General features: G+C 57.0%; 1 protein-coding gene across 1 annotated transcript in view; it reads left to right on the forward strand.

Moving 5' to 3' along the window:
* TMPRSS6 (transmembrane serine protease 6) overlaps positions 1-24594 on the forward strand; it is a 37168-nt gene extending 12574 nt beyond the window's left edge. The window contains exons 5-18 of the mRNA XM_038550664.1: positions 466-650; positions 877-918; positions 4049-4253; positions 6256-6392; positions 7745-7857; positions 8193-8302; positions 16575-16720; positions 17081-17179; positions 17949-18062; positions 19392-19508; positions 19786-19954; positions 21263-21534; positions 23232-23368; positions 23901-24594. Of these exons, the coding sequence (XP_038406592.1) occupies positions 466-650; positions 877-918; positions 4049-4253; positions 6256-6392; positions 7745-7857; positions 8193-8302; positions 16575-16720; positions 17081-17179; positions 17949-18062; positions 19392-19508; positions 19786-19954; positions 21263-21534; positions 23232-23368; positions 23901-24059 (2005 nt within the window). The 3' untranslated portion in view covers positions 24060-24594. The remainder of the gene's footprint in view (positions 1-465; positions 651-876; positions 919-4048; positions 4254-6255; positions 6393-7744; positions 7858-8192; positions 8303-16574; positions 16721-17080; positions 17180-17948; positions 18063-19391; positions 19509-19785; positions 19955-21262; positions 21535-23231; positions 23369-23900) is intronic.
* The last annotated feature ends 2531 nt before the right edge of the window (positions 24595-27125 follow it).

The following is a 27125-nucleotide window of genomic DNA, read 5'->3' on the forward strand; positions in this document are numbered from 1 at the left end:
TAGGAGGGGATGCTAGAGGCTTCAGATGCAATGGCCTTTTTTAAAATGGTGAAACTGAGGCATGGAAGGGCAACTCGGCTGCCTGTGTGTGACCTCTCTTTGCTGAGCTTGGTTTCCTCACCTGTAGAATGGGCGCAAGGATGGGGTAGTGGCCACAGCGTGCTTGAGCCTGGAGCGTATTGGGTGAGGCCATGGTTGGAGTGGGAGCAGGGGTGACCCAGCTGTGCCACACATATCTGTCTCCGGTCGGTGGCATACCCCTAACCGCCTGTGCTTCGGTCCCTGCCCGTGACATGGGGAGGTAGAGAACACCTGGGGGGTGTTAGGAGGCTTCCAGGTGAAGGTGGCAGCAGTGCCTGGGAGGTAGTAAGCGGGCCGTACTTGTGGTGTCTCCCCAGAGCAGAGGGGAGGGCAGGGCCACGAGTTCGGGCCCCCTCCCACCCCTCTCACGTCTGTCTGCCTTAGAGAGGGGCCTCTCACCTGCTTCTTCTGGTTCATCCTCCAAATCCCCGAGCACCGCCGGCCGATGCTGAGTCCTGAGGTGGTGCGGGCACTGCTGGTGGAGGAGCTGCTGTCCACGGCCAACAGCTCGGCCCCCGCCCCCTACAGGGCCGAGTACGAGGTGGACCCCGAGGGCCTGGTGATCCTGGGTCAGTACCAGGGAGGGGGACGCGGGATAGTCTGGCCCGGGTGCTGCAGGCCCCCTGCCAGGGCTGGGTGCTCTCAGGGGCCGGGCCTTGAGGGGTCAGTGCTCAGGGTAAACCTCAGTCAGGCTGGCTCAAATGGCCTCTTCGATTTTTATTTTCATGTTTTTATTTTGTTTTCTTTATTTACTTTTGGTCTTTGTTTATTTGTTTGTTCCTTTCCTTTTAACAGAAGCCAGCGTGAAAGACATAGTTGCCCTGAATGCCACGCTGGGTATGCTCTTTGGTTTCTCCTCTCCACTTCCTTTTGAGTTGCTGTTTTGCTTGGCTTGGTCAAGTGTCTTTTGGGGCTTTTGGGGGGTACAGGGAGCAGTGACCCCAAGGGACCCAGGGGATGCCATGGCAGACTTGGTGATGAGTCCTGAGCAGGTGGGGGGGGGGGTGGAGGGATGTGAGGGGAGGGGAGGTATTTCACGTGCATGTGTGTGTGCACGTGTGCGCATATTGCCCGTGTGGGGTGTGAGAGTGAGTAGCACGTTTAGGTGCACATAAATGTGACTCTGCTTTTTTTTATTCCTGAACACAATTAGCTCACAAGCTAGTTTCCACTGATGGTAGAAAATCATCTTGCCAGGCCGAAGTGTATCGGTCCCTTTGCCTGTAAACTTGGTCTTTTGGAGATACTCCTGTCACATTCAGGGATATTCCCTTCACATGTTCCTTCCCCTTCTTCACCAGGCTCATCTGCCCCTCCTCCTACCCCACACCCTTGCCTTATAACCAGAGTCACCTGGCTTCTCTCCCAGAGGTTCCAGGGCTTCCTCCTGAACCCTGGGAAGCAAAGTACCAGCAGGGCTACCGTGCTGCTGCTCAGTGCCAGGGAGCACTGTCTACATTGTAGTTGTGGGACTGGAGACTCCTTAGTTGTGCAGTGCACCACTTGTGCTACTGTACCCTGTCATCCTGAGCCCTTGATTTCTCAGATTCTTCTTATACTACCTAGAGCTTCTACCCAGAGCTGAGGCCAGGCTGAGGGCATCGGCTACCTCGCAGTGAGGGAGGCAGAATTTGAATCCTTGTTATGCCCTCTCTTATCTTCTGGCTGGTCAAATCCTTACTTCCTTGGTGGATGGAGGCGATGAGGTCAAAGTACAATTTTCAAATAGCTGAAATTCTCAAGCAAAACTGTAGTGAGCACACACCAAAGATTTAACTTATTTTTTTCCTTTTTTAAAAAGATTTTATTTATTTATTCATGAGAGACAGAGAGAGAGGCAGAGACACAGGCAGAGGGAGAAGCAGGCTCCCTAAGGGGAGCCCGATATAGGACTCGATCCCGGGACTCTGGGATCATGACCTGAGCCAAAGGCAGACGCTCAACTGCTCAGCCACCCAGGCATCCCTTCCTTTTTTAAAATTTAAATTCAACTTGCCAATATATAGTATAACACTTATTATTGAGGAAGCCAGTAGAATAGGAGGGTGAGAAGCTGATCTATCTATCTGTCTACCTACCTACCATCTGTCATCTGATGCTGCACTGGTGCCCACATCGTCCTGACTGTTGGTCTGAGATGGGCCTTTTGGCTGCCCTTGCCTCTGCTGGCTGCCCGTTCGTCCCCAAGTTTCTGGCAGTTGCTTTGTACTTATCTTCACGTGGTTCGGTGTCCAGTCTAGAGTCCCTGCCCTCCAGGAGCACAGCGTCCAATGTGAGGGGGGGGGTGACAGTTCAAATCCTTTATACAGGCCTTGTGAGCTTTTCCCCCATGCCAGCCCCCATACCTGCTCTGGGGACACAAGATGACCGTGTCCTCACCCCTGCCCTCAGAGGAGCTCTGAGCCCATGAGAGAGACAGACAAATAAACAGCATCTCAAAACACCAAGTGCCAGAGCTAGAATAGAGCTCCCAGGGGCAGCGGAGAAGGGGAATTATGCTGCTCCGGGGATGGAGGTGGACACCAGGGGCCACAATCCAAAGCAGAGGAAGGGACCTGCCTCTAGGGGGAAGGAAAAGTTTCTCCTGACTGTGGGAGGTGGGCGGAGGGGGGGTGTCCTGGCTGCCTTCATGGGGGCCAGGGGGCAGACTCAGGCATGCGACGGGGGTAGGAATCTGTCAGATGGAGAAGAGGAAGAGGCTCTCCAGGCAGAGGGAACAGCATGAGCAAAGGCCAGGGGAGGAGAAGGCACCAGGCGTGTTCACATACTTTCTCCCAGTGACCAGAGATAACAGGTCACCAGAGATCTTTCTGATTATCAGCAGAGACTGACCAGCACATACCTCTCTGCTTAATTAGCCTAAAAATAAATAAATAAATAAATAAATAAATAAATAAATAAATAAATAAATAAATAGAATGGCAAAAGTGAAGCATCAACTTGGAGCAAAATTTAAAGACTAGAAATGATCAACAACAGCTGAGCAGCTTTCCTAGTTGATGGCTCAGGAGGTGCGGCTGAGCGTGGGTGCCGCTGGAGAAGGAGGCGTGAAGGGAGGGGTGAGGGCAGGCCCACGAGACTGGCTCTATCTGAGCCTCAAGGGGGGCCAGCCGAAGGGTGACAGGTCTCAGCGCTTGCTTCCCAGCTCCACCCCCTGCCTCTCCCCACACCTACCTAGAGAGCAGTCACTCCGGGCACTGAGCACCTACTTAGAGTGAGGTTCTATGCTGGGCACACAAGCATGCGTCATCCCCAAGCATGTGACCCCCTGCGAGGCTGGCTTCATGGCCCTCGTTCTCCAAGGCCCAGGGAAGGATGCGGTGAGCCTGGGTCTGTCTGGCCCAGGTCTGTAAACAGGGACAATCACAGCAACAAGGGGCACCTGGGTGGCTCAGTGGTTGAGCCCAGCCTCCTCAGAAGTGTCTGTGACACAAGTCCGGCCACGTCCCAGCTCTACCTAACACTCCGTGGCCGCGGGAGAAAGTACCTCCTCTCCTGGGCGTGATCTGGGCCCTGGCTCCCTTCTGCAGCTTGCTCTCTGGCCTCAAACTCCACCCTGGCCCCCGGCCCTTTGCTCACACTGCGACCCTGCACCCCACCCCCTAGGTCTTCCCTGCCCTACCGCCAGGCTTGGGGTCCTCGCTGCCTGAGCTAAGCTACTACCGCTGGGCTCTGTATCTGTCCTCGCTGTTCTTGGCACTCCCAGGCAGCGACTGGACCTTTCTCTGGCCCTCCTCTGGCATAGAGAACTCAGTGAGTGCTGAATGAATGAATGAATGAATGAATGATTGAGGAGACGAGAAGGAACCCAGCAGGACATGGAGGGATGGGACATAGCACATCTGGGCTGATCCCCATCCAGCTGCTCTCCCTGCACCACCCCCACGCAGGTGAGCACCAGCTGGCCCCCCGGGTCTCTCCTCCTGGCTAACAGGGGTCAGGGGGCCTGTCCCTCTCCCTCCTCCAGGCTGCTACCGCTACAGCTACGTGGGCCAGGGCCAGGTCCTCCGGCTGAAGGGGCCCGATCACCTGGCCTCCAGCTGCCTGTGGCACCTACAGGGCCCCAAGGATCTCATGCTCAAACTCCGGCTCGAGTGGACGCTGGCCGAGTGCCGGGACCGACTGGCCATGTACGACGTGGCTGGACCCCTGGAGAGGAGGCTCATCACCTCGTGAGTCCCGGGAAGGTGGGAGGGAAGAGGCGGTGTGACACTGGTTTCTGAGAGACAGCAAGGATTAGCCTGCAGAGAAGCAGAAAGGAGGCTGGAGATGGCTATGTACTGTGGGCAGGCCCGCTTCCCTCCCTGAGCCTCAGTTTCCCCATCTGTAACAAAGCAGTTGTACTAGACTACCCCTCGGGTCAGCTCTGGGAGGCAACATGGCTTGTTAGAATGCTTCAGAGTCTGGCAGCCCCAGACTTCCAACCCCCTGCTCGGTTGCTTCTTAGCTGCATAACCTACAGCAAGTCTCTGCCTCCTCGAGCCTCGGTTTCCTCACTTGTAAAATGGGTGCACAATCACACCCACCATGCAGGGTTATGGTGAGGACTTAAACCAAACCATCTGGGGGATGCCTGGGGGGCTCATTTGGTGAAGGGTCCAACTCTTGATCTCAGCTCAGGTTTTTTTTTTTTTTTTTTAAGATTTTATTTATTGATTGATGAGAGACACAGAGAGAGAGGCAGAGACACTGGCAGAGGGAGAAGCAGGCTCCCTGCAGGGAGCCCGACGCGGGACTCAATCCTGGGTCTCCAGAATCATGCCCTGCTGAAGGCGGCGCTAAACCGCTGAGCCACCTGGGCTGCCCTCAGCTCAGGTCTTAACCTCAGGGTCGTGAGTTCAGGCCTCGTGCTGGGCCCCACGCTGGGCGTGGAGTCTGCTTATGCAAATAAATAATCAAACCATTTGTGCCAAGATTCTCACACAGAGTGATGCCATCCATTTTTACGGATGATGGATGTTATCCACATGTTAAATGTACCCATTAAATATCCAGGAGCTGCTCTCCGTTATTACTATGATTACATATAGTCTAGTTGGGGCCAGGTCACAAAGGGCATTGAATGCCAGGAGCACTTTGAACTGTAATACTTGGAAAGTGGGGAATGTAACTGAAAGTTCTCAAGCAGAGGAGCAGGGCTTTAGGACATGGGACTTGAGGATTGCTGCCTGCCTTCTCTGTGTTGCTGGGGCTGGCTCAGCTTCCAGGCAGGAGCCAGAGTGGGATCTGTGTGTTCAGAGCAAGGGCAGCCCTTGAGGGTGAGCGGGGACGAGGTTCTCCCCAGCGCTGCCCCCCTCCCGGGCGTCTCTGAACTCCTGGCTCTGAGGCTGCATGCTCATTTGCAACACCTCTGACGTGGTGACCTCAATCTGGGGTGCGCGTGGGCTGGGTTCCTGGAGGGCTCTGGGAAGTGCAGAGAAGCTACACACCATCTGATTTCTAGGCCTGATGAGGGTGGGGATGCTTACAGGCTTCCCCTGGGGCTTCTTCAAGGACCCCACCCCCTGACCACACACACACACACACACACACACACACACACACACACACACACCCCAGCCAGTTGTTGGGGGGTGGGACTGGGCTCACTGTGGCACCCAGGCAGCTCATCCCGTCTCAGATCTTTGGGAGGTCTAAAATGATGGCTCAGACATGATCAGGGGATCCTCGGCCTTGCACCCAGAGTCACGAGGAGGTCTTCAGTGGTGATAAGGAGACAGAGCAGAAGGGCCCTCAACCAACTTTGACCACGTGGTCTGTTTTCTGGGCTCCACGCCCTGGGAGACTGGGGGACGTTTTAGTCTCAGCACCGGCTCTGCTGCTAAGTAAGGAAGAGAAAAGAAACCCCAAGATGAAAGCCTGAAGTGTCCATTGCAGGTGACCTCAGGTCCCTTAACCAGGAAACTTCACCTCCCTGCAGGGTAGAGGCTGGGCACTCGGGGGGCACAGGCATCCAGGCACAGGGGTGGTGGGGCAGGCGCTGAGGGACAGGCTGAGTCAGCTGGCACATCCTGGCCTGTTTCCCCTGAGGAGCTGGCCCGAACCTTCCTTACAGGGCCTCCGGCTTCCTGGGCCAGAGAGGGTCGGAAGCCCGCGCGCAGACGCACAGCAGGCTGGCCGCAGAGCCCCTTCCCAGGCCCCACCCGCCCTGGCCACCTCTCTCTGTCCCTCCAGGGTGTACGGCTGCAGTCGCCAGGAGCCCGTGGTGGAGGTCCTGGCATCCGGGGCCGTCATGGCTGTGGTCTGGAAGAAGGGTCTGCACAGCTACTACGACCCCTTTGTTCTTTCCGTGCAGCCCGTGGCCTTCCAGGGTGAGGGGCCAGGGGTCCCTAGGGATGGGAGGGGTGCCGCCACAGAACCCCGGGGGGGCCGGCCGGCAGGACCTTCTCCTTCTTTGCTGTAGTTGGGGGTGGGATGGGGGCAGAGGGAAGGTTCCGGAAGCTCCTCGGCTCTCCGCCCTCCCACGCCCTTGGCCCCTTTCTCCTGTCCTCTGTTCTCACTCCATGTCCCCACCTTCTACCTCCCTCTCCTACCCTCCCTGGCCTGGCCCTCTCCCTCATTCTCTCTCCTGCCATATTCCTGTTTGTCTGGTCTGTCCCCATCCTGGACCCGTGTCTCCTCTCCTGGCTCCTCCCCTGATCCTCTTCCCTCTGCTCCTGCCTGAGGTCTCCTGACCACAGACCTGAGAACCCCAGATTCACCCCCAGACCATCCTCTCCCACTGAAGGTGAACCCCACAGGTCTCCCTGGCGATGGCCCCCAGCTCAGGGAGAGCTACTCATAGCATTTGCAGGAAGGGTGCACCAGGCTGCCTGCTGGCCTAGCCACTGTCCTCCTGCTCTGATCCCCCGAACCCCTTTCTCAGGGAGAACCCCCACCCCCACCCATTCAGGCTCTGGCTGTCCTTGGGCCTGGATGAGCCAAGCAAACCCTGCAGGTCCCAGAGCTGGCGGAAAAGAGGGTTGCAGACGGGAGACCACAAACCACTGCTTCCCCCACGTCCCCTGGCAATCTGCCTCTTCCCGCCTCACTCCCTCTCCTGCTGTTGACCCCAGAGGTCTCCTGGCAGTGGCCCAGGTCCCCTGCTGCCCCTGCTGGGTTCTGGCCGCCCTCTGGGGGGGGGGGGGTCCTGGGGCTGAGGAGGTGCCAGAGCTGGCTCTGCTTTGGTGGGACTCACCCACCCAGCTCGGGGGACACGGGATCAAGGGAACCCTGACTCCAGGGAGAGGCGGCAGCCAGCTGAGCATCCTCTGACCTCACCCTCTTCCTGTGAGGCCTCAGCCAGGGCCCCCCTCTTCTCTGAACCTCATCTTTGAGAGGGAGGTGGTTCTCCCTCCCCCAGCCCCCGTAACTGCGAGGCTCCCACAGTTGTGAACCTGTGTAGTAAACGGTCAGTGCAGCCAGTGTCAACAGCCAACATTTATTGAGCACGTACTACTACATGGCAGGCTGTTCGAGCATTTTCTATTTCATCTGCTTGACTGGCCTGCGAGGTGTGTGTAATGTAATCCTTACATTACAGATGGAGAAACCGAGGCCCAAGGTCACACTCAACCACTAACTTCTACTGTTCAATGGCAGGAGGGCGGTGGGGTTACCTGCTGGGAGGGGCAGTGAGGGGGGGACCAGGGGACCCTGTGTAACAGCTGTTCTTGGCCCCCAGCTTGTGAGGTGAACCTGACCCTGGAGGGCCGTCTGGAACCACAGGGCGTCCTCAGCACGCCTTACTTCCCCAGCTACTACTCGCCCAGCACCCACTGCTCCTGGCACCTCACGGTGAGCCCCATACCCTGCCACCTGCCTGCCCACTGCCCAGAACACCCTGTGGGACCTCAGGGGGCCCCGGCTGGGAGGGGACCACTGTCGTGCCTCTGCTGGAGTGCCCCCAGGCTGAGCCCTGGGTGCAGATCCCTCTGGGAGGGGGGTGACAGGTGCGGCCAAGGTCTGCCTCTGTGGGCCACAGTAATGCCTGTTTGTTGGGTGACTGGCAAACTTCAGCCCCAGCTGGACGGTGTGACTCCTGACCCTCCTCCCGGTGTCGTCCTGGGAAGTGGGGCCACCACCCCAGCCACAGCCCACAGGCCACTTGGTGACCAGCTCCTCTGTTCCAGGTGCCCTCTCTGGACTATGGCTTGGCCCTCTGGTTTGACGCCTATGCTCTGCGGAGGCAGAAGTATGACCTGCCATGCACCCAGGGACAGTGGACAATCCAGAACCGGAGGTACCCACCCCCCGGGGCCCCCTTCCTCTCCCACAGTTACCCACCCTGGGAGCCCAAGTCCCAGACCTCAGATGGGCAGCTGAGGAAGAGGACAGGCCAGGCGCTCAGGCCTGAGCCCCCACCCCTTGACCCATTTCTTGTCCTGGCCCCCACCCCCATCCCCGCCTCCCCTCCTGCCACCCAAAGGTCTCAGCCACCTTGGATACTGGTTCTAGTTCGAGTGAAATGCTTCACTTCCTTGGGTGCTGTCACCCCACGGTCTGGCACCCCAGATCCTTAAATGAGATGGTTCAAGAGCCACAGGACTCGGCAGTGCTAGAGCGCCTTCCCCGAAGCCCATCCCCGTGCCATCCGAGGCCTGTCTTCCCTTCTGCCACTCTGGGCTGTCGGCCACTGTCAAGTGGCTTCCGGGCTGCAAAGCTGCACGGCCAGAGCCGAGGCCGCTTTTGCTAATCGGACCCTTTCCACAGGGATGGGCGGTAACCAGGGTGGCCCCATATCACCCACATCGCCGGGGGATGCTTACCCTGCCATATGTCCTGCCCTTGCCCCCTGGTGACAAAGTTTCTAAGGAAGAAGTGAGTCCCTCCAGGGAGTGGGACAGGATGCAGGGGGCCAGGCCACACGAGGGTGGTCCATGGGTCAGCGGGGGCTGCAGTTTGATCAGTAGGAGAAGGCCTGGTACATGTCCCCTGGGGCTGGCAACCCAGGCTCACCGGGGGCCTGACCGCTGCAAGGAGTGAGGTGGGGAATGGACACAGTGCGCTCCTCTGTCTGGCGAGAGGGGGGTGACCTGGGACATTCAGGGGAGGGGACCCTTATGATGGGAGGGGCCCCATGTCTAAGCGCTGGGTGGGAGCATCCCCTAGGGAGAGAGGAGGTGCTGGAATGAAAGTTAGAGAGAAGAGGGCCAGACGAAGGCACAGAGGGAGAACATTGTAGGGGGGACAGAGGTTTGGGGAGAGAAGAGCGATCTTGAAGTAGCCTTGCAGAGCTGGCGGGGGGTCCAAGGATGCTGAAGAGAAGCTTCTGCATCTTATAGCAGGTTGGGCCTCTGCCCTTCCTTCCAACCCCAGGATCCCGGGGGTCCAAGAGGCTGGGGTTCTAATATGCAAAGTTCTTGATTTCACAGATTTTGCACCTCCAAGATTCCAATACACTAAAGTTGGAAGGTTCTAGGACTCTGGAATTCTTGGGTTCTGGGGCTGGGGTCCATAATTCACCAACGGGGACTTTGCTTGTTTGTTGATTGATCCTATTCAGACAATAGGTGACGGGACTTGACAATGCTCATTAACTCGCCATTGCCATCGTGCTTCCCAGGACGTTTGCAATTTATCAGGGACTGTGATTAAAAGGGAAAGGAAGAAATGCCTGTGGTGTGACCTCAGGCCTGTGATGCTCGGTGGTGACAGGAGATGGTGTCAGGCCTGGGCTGTTTGTGGGGTGATGAGAGATGGTGTGACTCCAAGCCAGTGCCTTTCATCAGATAATGGGAGATGGTGTGACTCCAGACCCATGCTGTTTGCGGGGTGACGGAAGACGGTTGTGACCCCAGGCCTGTGCTGTTTGGGAAAGAAAAGGCATCTTGTCCCACCCCTACTAGCATGTGGGTGGCGTTTCTGGGCATCGCTACCTTCATCCTCAGGGAGCTCCCTGGAGACCCCCTTGCTACCCGCCTGGGGCCTGCACTGACTGAGGCCGGCTGGGCTCCCCACTCAGCATCAGAAGCCCACAGAATGACCATAGGAGTGGCCCATGGCCCACATTTCATCACACTTGTTCGAATGGTGATGATGTGTTTTCCTGCCCCGGCCCCCAACCCCAGAGCTGAATCCGCTGTCTCCTCTGGGAAGGAGCAGGAGGGCCCTGGGTCTGGTGCTCCTGCCCTCACCCCCCGCACCCACACGGCTATTCCATTTGCCAGGAGCCGGATCACCGGCCTGTGACGTCAAAGGCATCATCATCCCATTTCCTAGAAAGGGGGTCAAGGCTCAGCACAATTAGGTGGAGCCCCGACAGGCCCGTAGTCAGAGCCTCTCCCACACCCACTGCCAGCCAGGGGCTTGGATGACGGTCACGCCATGCTCCCTGTGGAGGGCCTTCTCTCTCCATGACGCAGCCGGGAAGGGTCGGGCAAAGCTATGGGCCCTGGTTCCAGGGACTTTCTGAGCTACCCTTGGATTTTAAATGTGGGTCACAGTTGAGGAGGGTCCTAATTAAGAGGAATGATGCTGTGATGGTGGGATTTCAGGCACCATGGCAGGTTCTAGTGGGGTTGCAGGGGGCTCCCTCCCAGTGTCTCAAAGCACCACTGGGCTATGGAAAGTATGGGCTGGACTGGCCATGGACCCAATCCTCACCCATTGTACAGGAGGGGAAACTGAGGCCTGAGATGCCTAAAAACTTAGCTTCTTTTGCTGGCCTTTCACCTTTCGGAGGGATTTCCCACCAGCCAAGTGGTGGATGGGGCAGGGAGACGCGGTCTGTCAGGGTGCAGGTCTCCTGTCTCTCTTCTCTCTCGTCCCAAGCCTCCCTGTGATGCATGGCGAGCTGGAGATGTGTTCAGGGAGTCTAGACACTGGTTTCTACACGTGACCCTGGATATACCACCTTCCCCATGTATAAAACAGAAGGGTTAGGCCAGCCCCAGGCCACAACCTTTTATCATTTGCACATCAGAAAGCTGTCTCCCAAATAGGTTGTGTTTATTAGTTCCTATTGAAATGCCATTCCAAAGAGCCGAAGCCAGACAGATCAGGGTTCGAATCCTAGCTCCTCTCCTTCCTGTGAGGCAAGGGCTCACCTCTCCCAGCCTCAGGGAGCTCATCTGAAAAACGGCCATGGGCCAGACCCCCACTCAGACAAGACTAGGTGAGATCATGGGTGGAGGACGCTGGCTCCTGCAGGCCCAGACAGAGCACAGCTCCAGGAGGCACCAATCACAAATTAACAACCGGCTCTGAATGCTGTGCCAGGCACCAAGCGGGCACCAAGCTGAGGGCTTTGTGGTGCCATTTCTTTCACCCTCAACAACTTGGTGTGGAACAGGCCTCCCTACCGTCTTCTCTGGCCAGTGAGGAACCCAAAGCACAGAGAGGCAAAGTCATTTGCACAAAGTCACCCAGAAGGCAAATGGAGAAGCCAGGGTTGAGCAAGACGGTGGGATCCAGGGCATGTGTGGGTACGCACACCTGTGCCTGTGTGCACGAGTCCAAGCACGTATGTGTGCACCCATAAGTGCTCACCCTCGTGCGGATTCTTCCTGAAGAGCCTCTGAGCAGCTTGGCCTGCTGTTCCCTCTCTTGGCCACGGCACTCCTGACCAATCCACTGGCTTCCTGGTGAGAAGACTGACAGCTTCTGTGGCTCCTGCAGCTTCTGAGAACGGCCTGGGAAGTCCCATCTTTATCTTCTGAGACTTCCGTTAAGGATCCGGGTCCCTCAGTGGAGACTCTGGTCCCCAGGCCTGCCCCGAGGCTGCTGCCCATGTCTGAGCGTGAAAGGGAAGGCAGAGGTGTACCTCCAAATCAGAAGCACCGGACAAACCATTTCCTTTAGTTATGATCTCTTTTGATAATGATCATCCAGTGTAGATGCTGGGAAATTCTTTGAATGAGCATTTGTTGGAAAATTTGCTTGTGTGGGTGGCAAAGATATGAGAGGTCTGGGAAACTGTTGATTTGCAGGCACAGGGTGTGCAGGGAGGGGGAGGCGCGGTCCTTGGACCCAGAATGGCCATGGACGAGGAGCACTAGAGGGTGGGCTGCGGGGGAAGGTGACTTGCCCCGCGGGTGTCAGCACAGTGATGAGGGAAGGCGGCCCAGGGCTCCCTCACTGTCTGGGCACCCTCGGGCTGTGGCCTTGCCCCTCGGAGCCCTTTCTGCCCTTCCCCACCTCCCTGCTTTCTGTCCAGCTTCTACCAGTGCCCATGGCCAAGGCCTGGCCTGGGGGCGGGGGAGGGACCTGGCCTAGTAAGATTGGCCACCAGCCACTTGGTTTCGCAGAACCCGCTCTGGCTGGGCGTCACCACGACACAGGCTTCCCCCTTTCGGGGAATCTGCCTTCTGCCAGCTTCCTCTCCTGTGATGTCACATTTCTTGTGATCTGCCCAATCATTTCCCCTGGTGTCCCTCTGATGGGACAGCAGAACCACTGGCTCCTTAGGCCTGCTGGAGCCCCCTCTGGCCTGGCCTGGCCGTGGGGCAGCTCTTCTGCTCCTCTGGGCCCATGGGTAGCCCACCGCACTGCCTGCAGCCACAGGGGTTCCTGGTCAGGCTGGGTGTGTGACCCTGATGCTGGCTGGGTGCTGGGGATGTGGTGGGCACAGCTCCTGCTGCTGCCCTAGATGAGCTCATAGCCCAATAGTGTCAGCGGTTTGCTTTCAGGGAAGTAATTTTCTCATCTTATTTCTCATTTTCTCACTCCTTAAAACATCCTACAAGGGAGATATTATCACCCCCGTTTTACAGACATGAAAACTGAAGCTTGCTGACATCGACGTGCCCAAAGTCACACGGCTGATTCATGTGGCAAAGCAGACCTCCAACTCAGCTCTGGACTCTAGGTCTAGTGCTCTGGCACCCCTTCTTTAGTGCTTGCCTTCTCTGACCCTTGTTCCCGCTAATCTGTCCTGGGGAAGGGAATGCGCGCTCGTGTGTGTGTGCGTGTGTGTGTGTGTGCATGCATCCATCTATCCACTCACCCACCCACCCTTCCTTCCTTCCATCCACCCACCTTTCCATCTATCCATCCATTCACCCTTCCTTCCTTCTACCCACCCTCCCATCCATCCATCCGTCCATCATCTATCCATCCATCCATCCATCCATCCACCCACCCACCTTTCCATCTATCCATCCATTCACCCTTCCTTCCTTCTACCCACCTTTTCATCCATTCATCCATCCATCCACCCACCTACCTTTCCATCCACTCCCTCACTCATCCATCCACCAATCCATCCACCTACCCATACACTCTTTCTTGAATTCCTCCCTGTGTGGAGTTGCTGATATGCAAGAAGATTGATAGGGTCCCTTCTTACAGTCTGGGTGAGGCAGGAAGGAAAAACCCCCAATCCATAGAGGTGAGAAAGCAAGCCAGCCGCTGTGAAAAAATGTGCCTCCAGACCCTGCACTTTGTAGCTGTGAGGTGGGTGCTGCAGCCCTCAGACTCCTGGTGCCTCTCGGAGGGGGCCTTTGGGGGAGGAGGTGGCATTTGGTAGATGGGGAGGAATTAGCCAGAGGAAGCATACCCTCTCCCAGAAGGCTCTGCAGCAGGATCCAGAGATGCAGATGCACACAGGGCCCCCGCTGGTGCAGAGTCCTGTGAGGCAGGCTGTGTGGGGGAGCGCGGGAGAGGGAGGGACTGCTTAGCAGGGCCACACGTGCTCTGCCTAATTTGGGCCGCCTCTGATTATTTCCAGCCAGTGTTTCTGGGGCTTGTTTTTCAGAAGCAGCAAGAATCTAGATTATTATGTGAAATTAGTGGGCAACTGAACCTGAAAAAAAAAATTATTTTAACCCTGCACAGACTAAACAGACCATCTTTAAGTTCGGTGACTCAGCCTGAGTCACTAGATTGTAGCCTCTGCCTTGAATTGTTGTGGAGAGACTTGGCCCAGGAATGCTGCCCCCAGCCCCTGCCTTGGGCCTCCAGGTGAGAACCACATGCTGCCCAGGCAGGTTCCCAGGCTGAGCCATGGGCTGATTCTGGACTTATTGTTGTTATTGTTGTTTTTTAAGGATTTTATTTATTTATCCGTGAGAGACACAGAGAGAGGCAGAGATACAGGCAGAGGGATAAGCAGGCTCCATGCAGGGAGCCTGATGTGGGACTCGATCCCAGGACCCCAGGATCATGACTTGAGCCATGGGCAGACATTCAACCGCTGAGCCACCCAGATGCCCTTGATTTGGGACTTCTTCCTCTCAGACACCAGTAGAGAAAATGTCCTGTCAGCCTGCGCTGGTACCTCAGAGCCCCAGGCCAAAGCTCAGTGTGACCACGCAGCCCTCAGATTCTTCTAGATTGAAATGTCCCACTGCTCTCCAACCTGGCTCCGGCTTCTTCCCTGCAAGCTCTCAATGACTCTGCGGGCAGTGTCCCATGCCCCCAAACCTTCAGCATGGTCGGGGTTGTACTCGGTGCGTCTCCCCCTGCCCAGTATTTCCTGCCCCCTAGCTCCCCTGTCCACTCCTCAGGGAAACTTTCAGAGGACAGGAAGCCACGATAACATTTGTTTATCTGCTTTAAAAACTGACAGACAAAACTTCCAGCGTCCTTTAAGTTTTAAAGGGCAGAGAGGGCCCAGGCCTGCCCGGGGGTGCCCCCTAGTGGCAACTCATCCTCATCTTGTCCCCCTGGGCTGGAGGATGAAGGAATCCTGGTGTAGAGCAGGGCTTCTCAAAACTTTTCACCTCCGGACCCCTTTATACTCTTTAAAGTTATTTAGCACCCCAAAGTGCTTTTTTTAAAAAAAAAATTTATTTATTTATTTATTTATTTATTTATTTATTTATTTATTTATTCATTCATTCATGAGAGACACAGAGAGAGGCAGAGACACAGGCAGAGGGAGAAGCAGGCTCCTGTGGGGAGCCCGATACGGGACTCGATCCCAGGACCCCAGGATCACGATCTGTGCTGAAAGCAGACGCTCAACCACTGAGCCACCCAGGTGCCCCCTAAAATGCTTTTATGCAGGTTATATTATCTATGTTTGCAGTAGTAGACATTAAAACTAAGAAAATGTAAAAACATTTATCAATTCATTTAAAATATGCCCATGGCAATTTAAACGTCAATAACATATTTTAGAGAAAATTAATTATATTTCCATTTGGCAAGAAAAATATCACCGCTTAACCTTTTTGCAATTTTCTTTTAAACTGGACTAATAGGCCAGAGCTGGATATGCACATCTGCGTCTGCATTCAATCAGGTGGCAAATCCCACATCATGTAGTCTCTAGAAAATTCCATCATATCCTGGTGAGAGAATGAGAGTGAAAAAGGCAAATATTACCTGAGCATTATTATGAAACTAATTTTTACCTTGGAGCCGCGATGGTCCCCGGAGTGCACCTGGAGGACTGTTTGTTGGTTTGGAGGCAAGAATGGGGGGGGGGGGGGCACACAAGACAACCCCAGACCTTCCTCAGTTGTTTGTTTGATTAGCTCGCTAATTAATTGAACTAGGAAGTGCTTGCCATATTCTACAAGTTCCGTGGAAGTACCCGGCCCCCGGGAATTAGGGGACCGGCTCCGTGGGCTGTTGTGTCTGCTGTGGGATGCTCCCATCATGCTTTGGGGCATTCCCACCTGCTCTCTCGACTTCCTCCTGCCTTCTCGACCTTCTCTACTGGGGGCACTTTCAGTTCTCACTGCATATGTTCTGACCTGTGTCCTGGGTGTGTTTCCCTGGTCTGCAGAGGCGTTCCTATTTGCTCTGGGAGGGTGCTCCCTTCGCTGTGAGGGGGCTGACCCACCCGGGGAGGGAGGAAGCCCCGGGTGCTGTCTGGAGAGCAGCCCGTTGCTCTCGGGGGGGGGGTGGCACCCACTTGGTGAAAGCGTGCCCCTGTGCTCTGGGTGGCAAGTGTGCCCCGACGCCTGGTGGGATGCACCCCCTGTGCCCTCCATCCCCGGAGATGGGAAGATTCCTACCTGCTCTCTGGGAAGAACTTCACGCCTCTGTAGGGCTTCTCCCACCTGCTGTGTGGGAACAAGTGGACCATGGTGGGGAGGGGCCTCCCCTGGTTGGGGAATGGTCCCACCTTAGTGGGAAGGACACACTGCTGCCTCCTCCCCGACACTGAACCCAAGGGCAGCGTCCTCCCTGCCTACACACAGCAGACCCGCAAAGACTCCTGCCTCTGCTGACACACTGAAGTCCTGTCAGATTGGGAGCCAACAGAGAAATGATAATTTCCCTTATTTGAAAGTGAGGCTCAGGGAAGGACCCTGACTTGCCAGTCTCACAGCTCCTAGGTGACCAGGAGGAGAATTCAGACTTTGAATTTTATCCTGCAGGGCAGGGGAGACCACTGAAGGATTCTGAGCAGGGGAGTGACATAGGCTGATTTCTATAAGATGACTCGGGGTGAGTGGTCACCCAAGGGAGAAATCAAGACAGAGAAGGTGAAGGTGGGGGTGCAGCTCCCCCTTCCTCTCCGGCTGCTCTGCCCCTGTCCTGTCTGTGTGCGGAGACCTAAGCTGTCCCTTCCCTCGGGCTGGCCCATGGGGCCCTGAGTCTGCCTCTGTCACCCCCAGGCTGTGTGGCCTGCGCACCCTGCAGCCCTATGCCGAGAGGATCCCCGTGGTGGCCACTGCCGGCATCACCGTCAACTTCACATCCCAGATCCCCCTCACCGGGCCCGGTGTGCAGGTGCACTACGGCTTATACAACCAGTCGGATCGTGAGTATGGGCAGCCCTGGGGAGGCAGGGCGGGCACCCCCGATGCCCCTGCAGCTTTCCCCGGAAGCACCAAGAGGCTGGACCAAAGGACTGGATGTGTGTGTGCATGTGTGCGAGTGTACACAATACCTGCAGCTTTGTGTGTGCCCACACACAAAGGAGTCCTTGGCAAGGCCGTCACCTGTGTTCCTAGGGATACACACTCACACATACGTGTGCATGCTGTGTACATGTGCCCGAAAATGTCTGTCCACATGCACCGTGTATACAGGTGTGTGTACATGTGGGTACATGTGTGAGCACACAAGTGCATCCCGTCTGCATGAGGACACGTGTCCTGATGGCGCACTCCCCGTCCAGCCTGCCCTGGAGAGTTCCTCTGCTCTGTGAATGGACTATGTGTGCCTGCCTGCGATGGGGTCAAGGACTGTCCCAACGGCCTGGATGAGAGAAACTGTGGTGAGCAGCTGCCTGTCCCATCCCTCCCTTGTCCTTGCCTCCCCTTCGGGACCACCGTTTGGGGCAGTAGCAGGGACAAGCTGGGACCCAGTTCTCCTGACTCCCAGATCAGGGCTGCTCTCCACCAGGCCATCTGTCCCAGCCAGCTGTCCAAGAAGGAACAGAGTGGAGGGAGGACCAGGGAGGGGAAGGCAAGCCTGGGGTGGCCACAGAGAGAATCTTGCGTCTTCCTCCCTTGAGTGGGATCTCCACCCCTCCGCTTCAGGGGTTCAGACTAGAGCTGCCAACTCTTACTGGAGTTATGCTCACCACTGCCCAGCCCTGGCAGCAGGGGCCCCGGTGGGACTGTCAGGACTGTCTTAGAGTAACGCCTCTCCCTCTGAGTCCTGCTTCTGGCCCCCACATTCACCATCAGGGCAGCCTTTTCTTGTCTGATCTCCCCAAACCTCCCACGGCCCCATCCAACCAAGTTTTAAATCCTTGGGGAGAAAAGCAGGAAAGAGAGGAGATGTGCCTCATATTTGGAACCAGAGCACCTGGCTTCAGGTTCTGGCTCAGCCAGATGACCTCGGACAGGTCATTTCATTTCTGTTTCCACTGATGAAATGGGGTATCTCAAGGGTTGCTATGAAACTCGCACGTAAAGTAGCTGAGAAAGAGATCTGTAGTCACGGCATATAATACAGTACAGGTTCTACAGGCAGCACAAAGTCCCAGCCTGGCTCCTCGGCCTTCCTCTCACCTGCCTCCTCTGTGTGTCCCCATGTAGTTTGCAGAGCCACATTCCAGTGCCAAGAAGACAGCACCTGCATCTCACTGTCCAGAGTCTGTGACCGGCAGCCTGACTGTCTCAATGGGAGTGACGAAGAGCACTGCCAGGAAGGTAGGGTGGGTATGACCAGCTCTCTAGAGGGAAACCAAATAATGGGCTTAGCCAGACAGCCCAGACTTCCTGCATGCTTCTTCAGCAGAGGTTTCTGCCTTCTTGTCAAAGACTCACCAACTATCTGAATGGATGCTTATCCATCCATCCATCCATCCATCCATCCATCCATCCATCCATCCATCCATCTTATGGTCTCCCCAACCATCTATCTGTCCATCAATTCATACATCCACTCATCCATCCATTCATCTGCCTGTCCACCCACCTGTCTCCCTATCCACTGAGCCATCAACCTACCCATTTATCAGTTCATCTGTCTTTGTGTTCATCTTTCCATCTTTCATCCATCTGTGAATGCGTGTATGCATCCATCCACTGAGCTAACTTGTTGTTGTTAGCTGTTGGTCTGTTGGTCCTTATATCCACTCATTTATCCATCCTTCTGTTTGTCAGTCTCCCCACTGGACCATCAATCCACCCATTTGTTGGTCTGCCCAATCTCCTGTCTGTGTCCATTGTTTTATCCATCCATCCATCCATCCATCCATCCATCCATCCATCCACCCCACCCACCCATCCAACACCTACAGACCCCCAGTGATAGGTGAGCAGAGTGAGGGAGTGGGAATAAAAGACACCAGAGAGGTGGTCCCTGTGCTTTGGGATTATCTGCTAGTAGGAAGACCTGATGGGTGACTGTCTCTGGCCCAACGCCTTCTGGACTTCATGTCCAGTAGCATGGGAAGACTGGAGTGCAGGAGAACATCAGGCAGGGAAAGCTTCCTAGAGGAGGTGGACTTTGAACTTGGCCTTGCAGAGAGATAAGATTTAAATAGGCAGGAGGGAAGGAGAGTAGGCCAAGACCAGGTGGTGGTGCAGAAAGTTCTTTATGGCAAAGACAGTGAGGAGCAGGTGGGCGGCTAGGTGGGGCCAGGGTCTGGAGGAAGGCCGGGCTCGGAGAGGAGCCTTAGACTGATGGGAGAGGCACAGCCCTGCTCTTGGGAGCCGATGGGCAGTGGAGGAACAGTTCTGCCTTCGGGTCCACCCGGGGAGGCAGACGTGACCTCAGGAGGCGCAGTCTGTGGGGGAGATGCAGCCTTGCTCTCCACAGGCCAGTCTGAGGGGGGTGAAGGGACACAGGGAAGCGATATGTCCTGCCTTTAGACCTTTCAGGAACCTCAGGGGACCCTTCAGCGAGCTCAAGGGACCCCTCCCCAGTCTCCTCCTGGCCTCTTCCAGGCTCCATCTTCCCTGGGCCTCATCTTGGAGGCTCCCTGGGGCTCAGGGGCCCACCCTCCGTGTCCTGCCCCCACCCCTCTCCCCCAGGGGTGCCTTGTGGGACATTCACCTTCCAGTGTGAGGACCGCAGCTGCGTGAAGAAGCCCAACCCGCAGTGTGATGGGCTGCCTGACTGCCGGGACGGCTCGGACGAGCAGCACTGTGGTGAGCCCCCAACAGGCGGGTGGGCAAAAGCCCCTGTCCCCCTGGGGGCCCTGGAATGTGGGAGGGAGGGGGCCCACGCTGGGAGCTGAGGGAGAACTCACGTTGTCTCTTTCTGTCTCTCCTCTGCACCCGCCCTGGGTCCTGCCTCTCCTTCATTCTCTCCCATCCCTTCATCTTTCCTTTGGCCTTCCTGCCTCCCCTTCTCTGTCTGCCTCTGTCCATTCCTCACTGGCTTCTGGCCGTCCCTGTCCTCCCCCACCACCCCCTGCGCCCCCAGACTGTGGCCTCCAGGGCCCTTCTGGCCGCATAGTGGGCGGGGCCGTGTCTTCAGAGGGCGAGTGGCCCTGGCAGGCCAGCCTCCAGATTCGAGGCCGACACATCTGCGGGGGGGCGCTCATCGCTGACCGCTGGGTGATAACAGCTGCCCACTGCTTCCAGGACGACAGGTGAGTGGGGGGACATGGGGACCTAGACCACGAGAGATGGAGGAGGAGAGATGGAGGCCTGGCAGGGAGGGACATGGGTCTGAGATCCAGGAAGGAGGGAAGGATGGTGAGCGGCCGGGGGACTTGCTGTCCTGGCTCCACCACGAACATAGTCTGTGCCCCTGGAAATGTTGCTCAACCTCTCTGTTCCATTTCTGGTATCTTGCGTTAGGTTGGGTCAGTGATTCATTCATTCATTCACTCATTCACTCACTCATCCATTCAGCAGTATTTCTTGTACTAGGGAGCTGTGCAGACACCAGGGGTACAGCACAGAACAGAAGTGCCTGGCCTGGCCACAGGCCATGACCCCCCTCCAGGTGCTGTGACCTGGTGAGTGGGGCCCAAGAAGCCTCCAAGAAGGGACATCCCACCCAGCCCCATAGACATCTTCTCCACCTGCATGGTGGCTGACGATGCCCCCTCTCCACCCCCAGCCCCATCTCTTGGGCCCCGCCCTGACCCCCAGAACAGCCAGTCCTGGATTACCCTCCACACCTCCTCTTCTGTCCTGGGTCTACACAATCCCCAGCTATCAGGGCACCCCATCCCCTGCCCCTTACATCCAGAGCCAGATGGCAAGTCCTCTTGGTGCATCAGACCAATCCTTAGCCGCTGCCTGTCCACACTATCACCAGCACTGTGCACACATCACTCCAGGTGGCCCAGAGCCCGGCTCCGTTTTGCATCCCCTACCCAGGAGGCTGGGTGCTCTTTCTGGTGCAGCCTGACCTCTTCTCTCACTGCCTCCCTGGCGCCCCACAGACCATGAGGTAAAGAAAGACCTGGATGTTGACCTGGCACCCATGGTCCTTTACTGCCCAGTCTCTGCTGATTGCTCCATACTCAATGCCCACCCCTCCTAGTGAGGACCAGCAGGTCTCAGCGAGCTCACAGCAGCCCCATCTGTAAAGTGCAGAAAAAAGGAGGGAAATATTCCATTGCCTGGTACTGTGCTAACTTTTTTTTTTTTGCATGCACAGTCATAGTAAATTCCTTCCAGTAACATAGGAGTAGAAGACACTGTTCCTGTTTCACAGATGAGGAGACTGAGGCCTAGAGAGGTGCACACACATCCAGGGAGGGATGAAGCTGGGATTGGAACCCAGGCAGGTGGACTCCAGCACCAGTGTCACTGGCTGTACGGCCCAGCAGCTACGGGCTTTCCAGAGCAGGGAAGGGATGGGTGTCCGGGTAGGAAGCTGGCTAGCCTAAGGGCCTGGGGTCAGAGCAGCAGCGGCTGAGCGTGGACCCCCACCCCCACCCCAGCATGGCCTCCCCAGCGCTGTGGACCGTATTCCTGGGCAAAGTGTGGCAAAGCTCGCGTTGGCCGGGCGAGGTGTCCTTCAAGGTGAGCCGCCTGCTCCTGCACCCTTACCACGAGGAGGACAGCCACGACTACGATGTGGCCCTGCTGCAGCTCGACCACCCCGTGGTGCGCTCGGCCGCCGTGCGCCCCGTTTGCCTGCCTGCGCGCTCCCACTTCTTCGAGCCCGGCCTACACTGCTGGATCACGGGCTGGGGCGCCCTGCGTGAGGGTGGTGAGCCGGCTGTTGGGGAGCGGGGAGATGGGGTGTGGTCTGCCTCCCCATGCTTACCAGCCTGGAGTAAGGTGGGGGTGGCAAGGGGTCCCCAAAGCTCCAACCCCCGGTCCCTCTGGTCCTGTGATTAACGGGGGCTCGATGTCACAGAAGAAAACAAGCTTTTACTATAGTGGGTGGCTCCCGCCTTCTCAGCCCTTCCCTCCTTCCTGAAGGCCTTTAAAGGGAACTGAGGGCATGGGAGGTTATCTTGGGGAATATGTGGGAAGTGATGGGGCAGGTGAGGAAGGCAACAGCCCACAGGCAAGCTCCAAACTCTGCTCCTTGCACAGAGATGGCTTCCTACCTTGAGGTTGGATTTTAGGGAATGTGGTCTCATTTAAGCCAACCAATACCCCTAGGGGTGGGTATTATTGTCCCATTTTAGCAGTTGCTCCAAGTCACATAGCCAGAGAGGGTTGGCACCTATGACTGCCTGACCCCAGAGCCCTGCTGTTCTTGCTACTGCCCCTGAAGCAGGAGGTTTCTCCCCTTCCCACCTAAACTGACCACCCCTAGGGGCCACCCCTGTTCTGTGAATACAGGCCCAGGCTGCCATATCCACAGCCATGCCCTGCATCCTTAAAACAGGCACCTTTAAAGATGGGTACAATAATTTACAACCTGAGGCAGGAAGGGGTATAGAGATAAGTTAAAGATGGACAAACTGAGGCTCAGATGCACAGTAACTCATTCAAGGGGATGATGGAGAACAGTGGTAAAGCAAGGATTGGTTAATTTGGCTCACTCATTCAAGGACATGTTTATGAGCACCTACTACATGCCAGGCTTTGAGTTGGCATAAAGATGGAAAGAACATTCTTGGGGCGGGGGGAACAGTGCTAAGAGTGGACATAGGTAGGGGAGTAGAGCTGGCCTTGGCAGCCCAGAGGAGGTACCCAACCAGGTGGGGTCAGGGAAGCTTCTAGAGGAGGGGCTGTCTAAGCTGAGGCTGGAAGGATGAGTCAGCAGTGTCCCAGTCCCAGCTGGGGAGAAAGGTGTTCTGGTTAAGGGCATAGATGGCAACCCAGGGTCCTGAGAACACCCTGCACCAGAGGGGAGTTGGGGGCAAGCGAATGTGGGTGAGGATTGAGAGGAAGGACAGGAGGGCCTCGTAGGCCATTGTAAGGAGCCTCAGCCAGGATTTAGCCTGACCTGCACTTTAAATCCATCTGAGATGCTTCCAGGAAAACACCATCATTGAGCCCCACCCTAGCCAAACAGACCAGATCTCAGGGTGGGACCAGGCGCAGTGCAGACTGAAGCTCCCTGGGGGCTCTAACATGAAGCATCGTGGCAAAGCACCCGGCTGGACAGTGGAGGGATACTAATGAATTTTAGGCAGAGAGTGTAAGGGTCAGATGTGCTCTGGAAATATCTTCCAGGGGCTGTCACAGAGCAGAGTGGGGTGGCCAAGAAGTCTCAAGCAGGAAGGACAGTGTTTGTGTGTGTGTGTGTGGGGGGGCTCGTCCGGATAGGCTTTGGGTAGGGACTCTTTGGAGGGAGCCCACAAGGGGCCAGAACAGAGCAATGGAGAGGTGGAGGCAGAGGAGACGGGCAGAGCAGGAGAGATGAAGGGGGATCCGGAGAGGCAAGGGGAACAGCGGAAGGAAGAGTCAGATCTCATCTCTGCCTTCCACCCTCCACCGCCCCGGCAGGCCCCACCAGCAATGGTCTGCAGAAGGTGGATGTGCAGCTGATCCCGCAGGACCTATGCAGCGAGGCCTATCGCTACCAGGTGACACCACGCATGCTGTGTGCCGGCTACCGGAAGGGCAAGAAGGATGCCTGCCAGGTGACTCCTGGGGCAGGGGACTGGGGGGCCCGGAGGTGGGAGGGAGGGCGGCGCTCACATCACACAAGGCCTGGCCCTCTGCTCACACCAGCCTGCTGAAGCCTCACAGCCTTCCTGCAAGGTGGGGATCGCTGTCCCAACTTTACAGATAAGGAAACTGAGGTTCAGGGAAGTGGAGGGGCTTGCGCCAAGTTCACAAGAGAGCTGGGTGGGCAGGTCTAAGGCTCCAACCCAGTTCCACTGCCCCTCTGAGCGAGGCGCTTGGCCCACGGTGACACAGTCACTAGGAACAGGAGCGCACAGAAGGGAGGTAGAAAGGAGTGGGGCATGGGGACACACGCACACTTCCACAACAGCCAGGACCCACAGAAGGACGGGGCCGGCTGCTTTAGCCTCTCCCCATCGATCAGGGGCAAGGCAAGCAAAGGTTTCAAAAGGGGATGTGACTCTCTTGCTATCCCTTGGGAAACTCCCGGCATCAGGACGCCGGGCTTACCCTGATGCCACCCCATCTCTCCTCTCCCCCTTTCAGGGCGACTCGGGAGGCCCGTTAGTGTGCAAGGAACCCAGTGGCCGCTGGTTCCTGGCAGGGCTGGTCAGCTGGGGCCTGGGCTGCGGCCGGCCCAACTACTTTGGTGTCTACACCCGCATCACAGGTGTGATTGGCTGGATCCAACAGGTGCTGACCTGAGGAGCTCCCCTTCCTGCAGAGCTGGGGCCCACCTGCTGGACTCAGAGAGTCCAGAGCACCCACTAGTCAGGGGAGCAAGTAATTGTGGGGGCAGCAGGGCCCCGCGGAGGTCAACTCCCCCTGCACCGCAGGGCCTGGATGGTCAGCCAGCCCGCTGGAGGGGTTCACATCTAGCCCTTTTGCCTCCTGATTCTCTCTCCTCCTTCCCCTTCCTCTGCTGCCCACTGGGAATGGTTCAGCAGTGATAACGGGGCTTCCAGGTCCCAACAGGGGTGTCTGAGCTCCAACCCCCCCGCCAATGCAGAGAGCAGATCCAGCCTGTGAACTTGAGGGGTGGGGATAGAAGGCGCCCACAGGGAGGGGCCCCCAGAGCCCTAGAGACAGCCAAGTGGGCCAGCTGCCACCATAAGCCAAAGGGTGGGGGAGCCCCAGGTCTAGGGTCCTCACCCTACCACCTGTCCCCTGGGCCTCCACTGCCCACTCTCACCTGGAAGTGAGCTCCACCACCCTGTGGAATAAAGTTGTTTGATCTGAGGCCCTGCTGTGGGGTTTGACTGGGGCCCTGGGGCACCAACCCTACATTTTGACAGCGGACCCTGCTTCCAGCTCAGCCTGTTTGCCAAATGTCTAGAAGGCCAAGGTGGGGTCAGGGGTCACCTTCAGGCCAGTTGTTCAGGTCCTTGGAGCAACCCCAGGAAGGCAGTGGTTTGGTGACCCCTGGATAGGAGTGAAGGATGGGAGGAGTGATGGGCTCTGTCTGCAAGCTTGGGAGGAAACTGAGGCAGAGGGGCGGAGCCATCTCAGGATCATACCAGGAGGCTTCAGAGTGAAGCCTGGTGTAGAACCCTCTTGGTTCCCAGTCCAGCACTTCTCAGCACAACACTCCCTTTGCATTCAGCAACCCCTCAGTCTCCTACTACGCGTCAACCACAGTGCTGGGGTCACAGAGAGGCACAGAACTCAGCCCCTGGTCTCAGGAAGGGTGGGGATGACAATCCAGCGTGAAGGGGCTCTGGAGTAGCATGGAACTCGGGAAGTCAGCGAAGGCTGCCTGGAGGAGGTGAGATTTGAGTTGAAGCCCAAAGGTGACCAAGGTGGAGAAGGGCATTCCAGACAGGGGAACTGCATGTGTAAAGGCCTATGTCCTAAAAGAACAGGGCATGTTGGTGAGCTGTTTTGAATTAAACAGAGGTTGAGAGGCGAGCAAACTGAGATCAGATGAGAAAGAATCTGGAGTTGAGCTAAGGACTTGACGCTGGGTGCTGTGGGGAGCCACAGAAGAAGGCTCTAAAGCAGGGGAGTGCCACGAGTGGATTCACATTTTAGAAGGACCACCAGCACACACCAGTGTGGAGGCACCAGCGCAGGAGCGGGAGGCAGGGAGGCTGAGAGGAGGCCACTGCTGAGATCCAGCGGGGAGAGGAGGGGATCTAATGAGCCAGCCAGGCAGCGGGGATGGACATGAAGGACCCTCAGTGTTGGGGTTGGGTGAGGCAGGAGCCGCCACCCAGGACCACTCCCTGGGGTCTGTCCCAAAGGCTAGTGGAGTAACTGCCACTGCCTGGCCTGGGGAGGGACTCTGAGGAGGTGTCAGAACTTGGGGTGCCTCTGGGAGGGAGGTGTGCTGGAGGTGGGTGGGGCTTGAGGTCTGGAGGAGGTATTTCAGAGACCCTCTTCAGAAGAGACTGAAGGGGGGGGGGGAGACAGACACGGCAGGGGGGCTCCCCCAGAGGGGGCTGCTGAGGAGTGTGGAACCACCCAGAGCTGGAGGGGAACTGGGGGTGGAACTTTAGCAACCAAGTGGGAGTGGTTAGGGAGAGTCAGTGGTGCCGTCTGGGTGCAGAGGAAGAGGTAAGGAAGTGGGGAGTCAAGTGTGGACACATTTTCCTCGGAGTCTAGCTTCCCAGCTAGGGAAGGGGAACCTGGGTGAGGGGAAATGTCAAAGGCAGGGACCCTGGGTGGGGAGGATGTCAAAGCCAGGGAGTGGCTCCTGGGGGCACAAGCCTAAGTTCACTTGCCCGCTGGCCCCGCCTGGGGGAGGAGCAGAGCAGACACTTGCGGGGAGCCCTGGGTGGGGACAGGATGTTAAAGCATCCCACCCTGAGCCTCTCAGGCTTCTCACAGAGGCTGCAGATGCAGTGTTGGGGGCCCCTGGCTAAAACGCAAATTTGCAGGGCCCTCCCTAGCCTTAGGGGGTCAGAACTGGGGGGCCACAAAGGACAATCTGTTGGCTTAACAAGCCTCCTGGTGACTTTCTACAGAGTTGGACACAGAACATGAGGTCAGTCCAGCGAACCAAATGTCCTCAGGGGAGTGGCAAGGGTCCCCCAGGCTTGAGTGGAGCGGCGGGCAGCTCTGGGGAGGGTCTCTGCGCAGGGGACCCCTGCTCTGCAGGGATGTTCCTAGCAGTGCTAAGAGGCCAGGGCAGGGAAGCAAGGTAGACATTTGGGAGGACCAGGTCTGTGAAGGGACTGGCCAGGTGGGCTGGGGTGGGAGGTCCTGCTGAAGCCTGGGGTCCAGAGGGCTCGGAAAGAAGGCGGAGCGCGGGCCCAGTGTTTCTATTTCCTGGGACTTGGGGCAGAAGGGTGGTAGCGATAGGGAGGAGTAGAGGGGACCAAGGAAAGGCACAGCAGGAAGCAGAGGGGGTATGGGGTTGGTCAGGGTGCAGCAGAGGTTGGAGCAAAGGGCCACAGGAATGGTGGGCTGAGGCTGGGAAGTTGGGGGCGGGTTCTGCCATCCTGATTCTGGGAGCCCCCTACCCCCTCAGCATTCCCTGTTGCTGCCCAGAGGCAGGAAGAGACCTGCATGGCTCCAGGGGTTGGGCCTAGGAAGTCACCTGGTCCAAGCCTTCACTTTACAGGTGAGTTACTGGAGGCCCAGAGAGGGCGGGGAATTGCCAAAACTCTCCCAGCAAGGGGGAGTTGGTGCCCTTGTTTGGCTGCTGGGCAGAGGATGGAGCTGTGACCTCCCTCCCCCAATACACAGCACAGTGACCACAGGGCAGTGTCCCCAGGCTTTAGGAAAAAGCCTCATTACCCACATGTCATTGACCCCACCTTGAATTTA

This window comes from Canis lupus, chromosome 10, assembly GCF_011100685.1.
Source record: "Canis lupus familiaris isolate Mischka breed German Shepherd chromosome 10, alternate assembly UU_Cfam_GSD_1.0, whole genome shotgun sequence".
Taxonomy (NCBI): domain Eukaryota; kingdom Metazoa; phylum Chordata; class Mammalia; order Carnivora; family Canidae; genus Canis; species Canis lupus.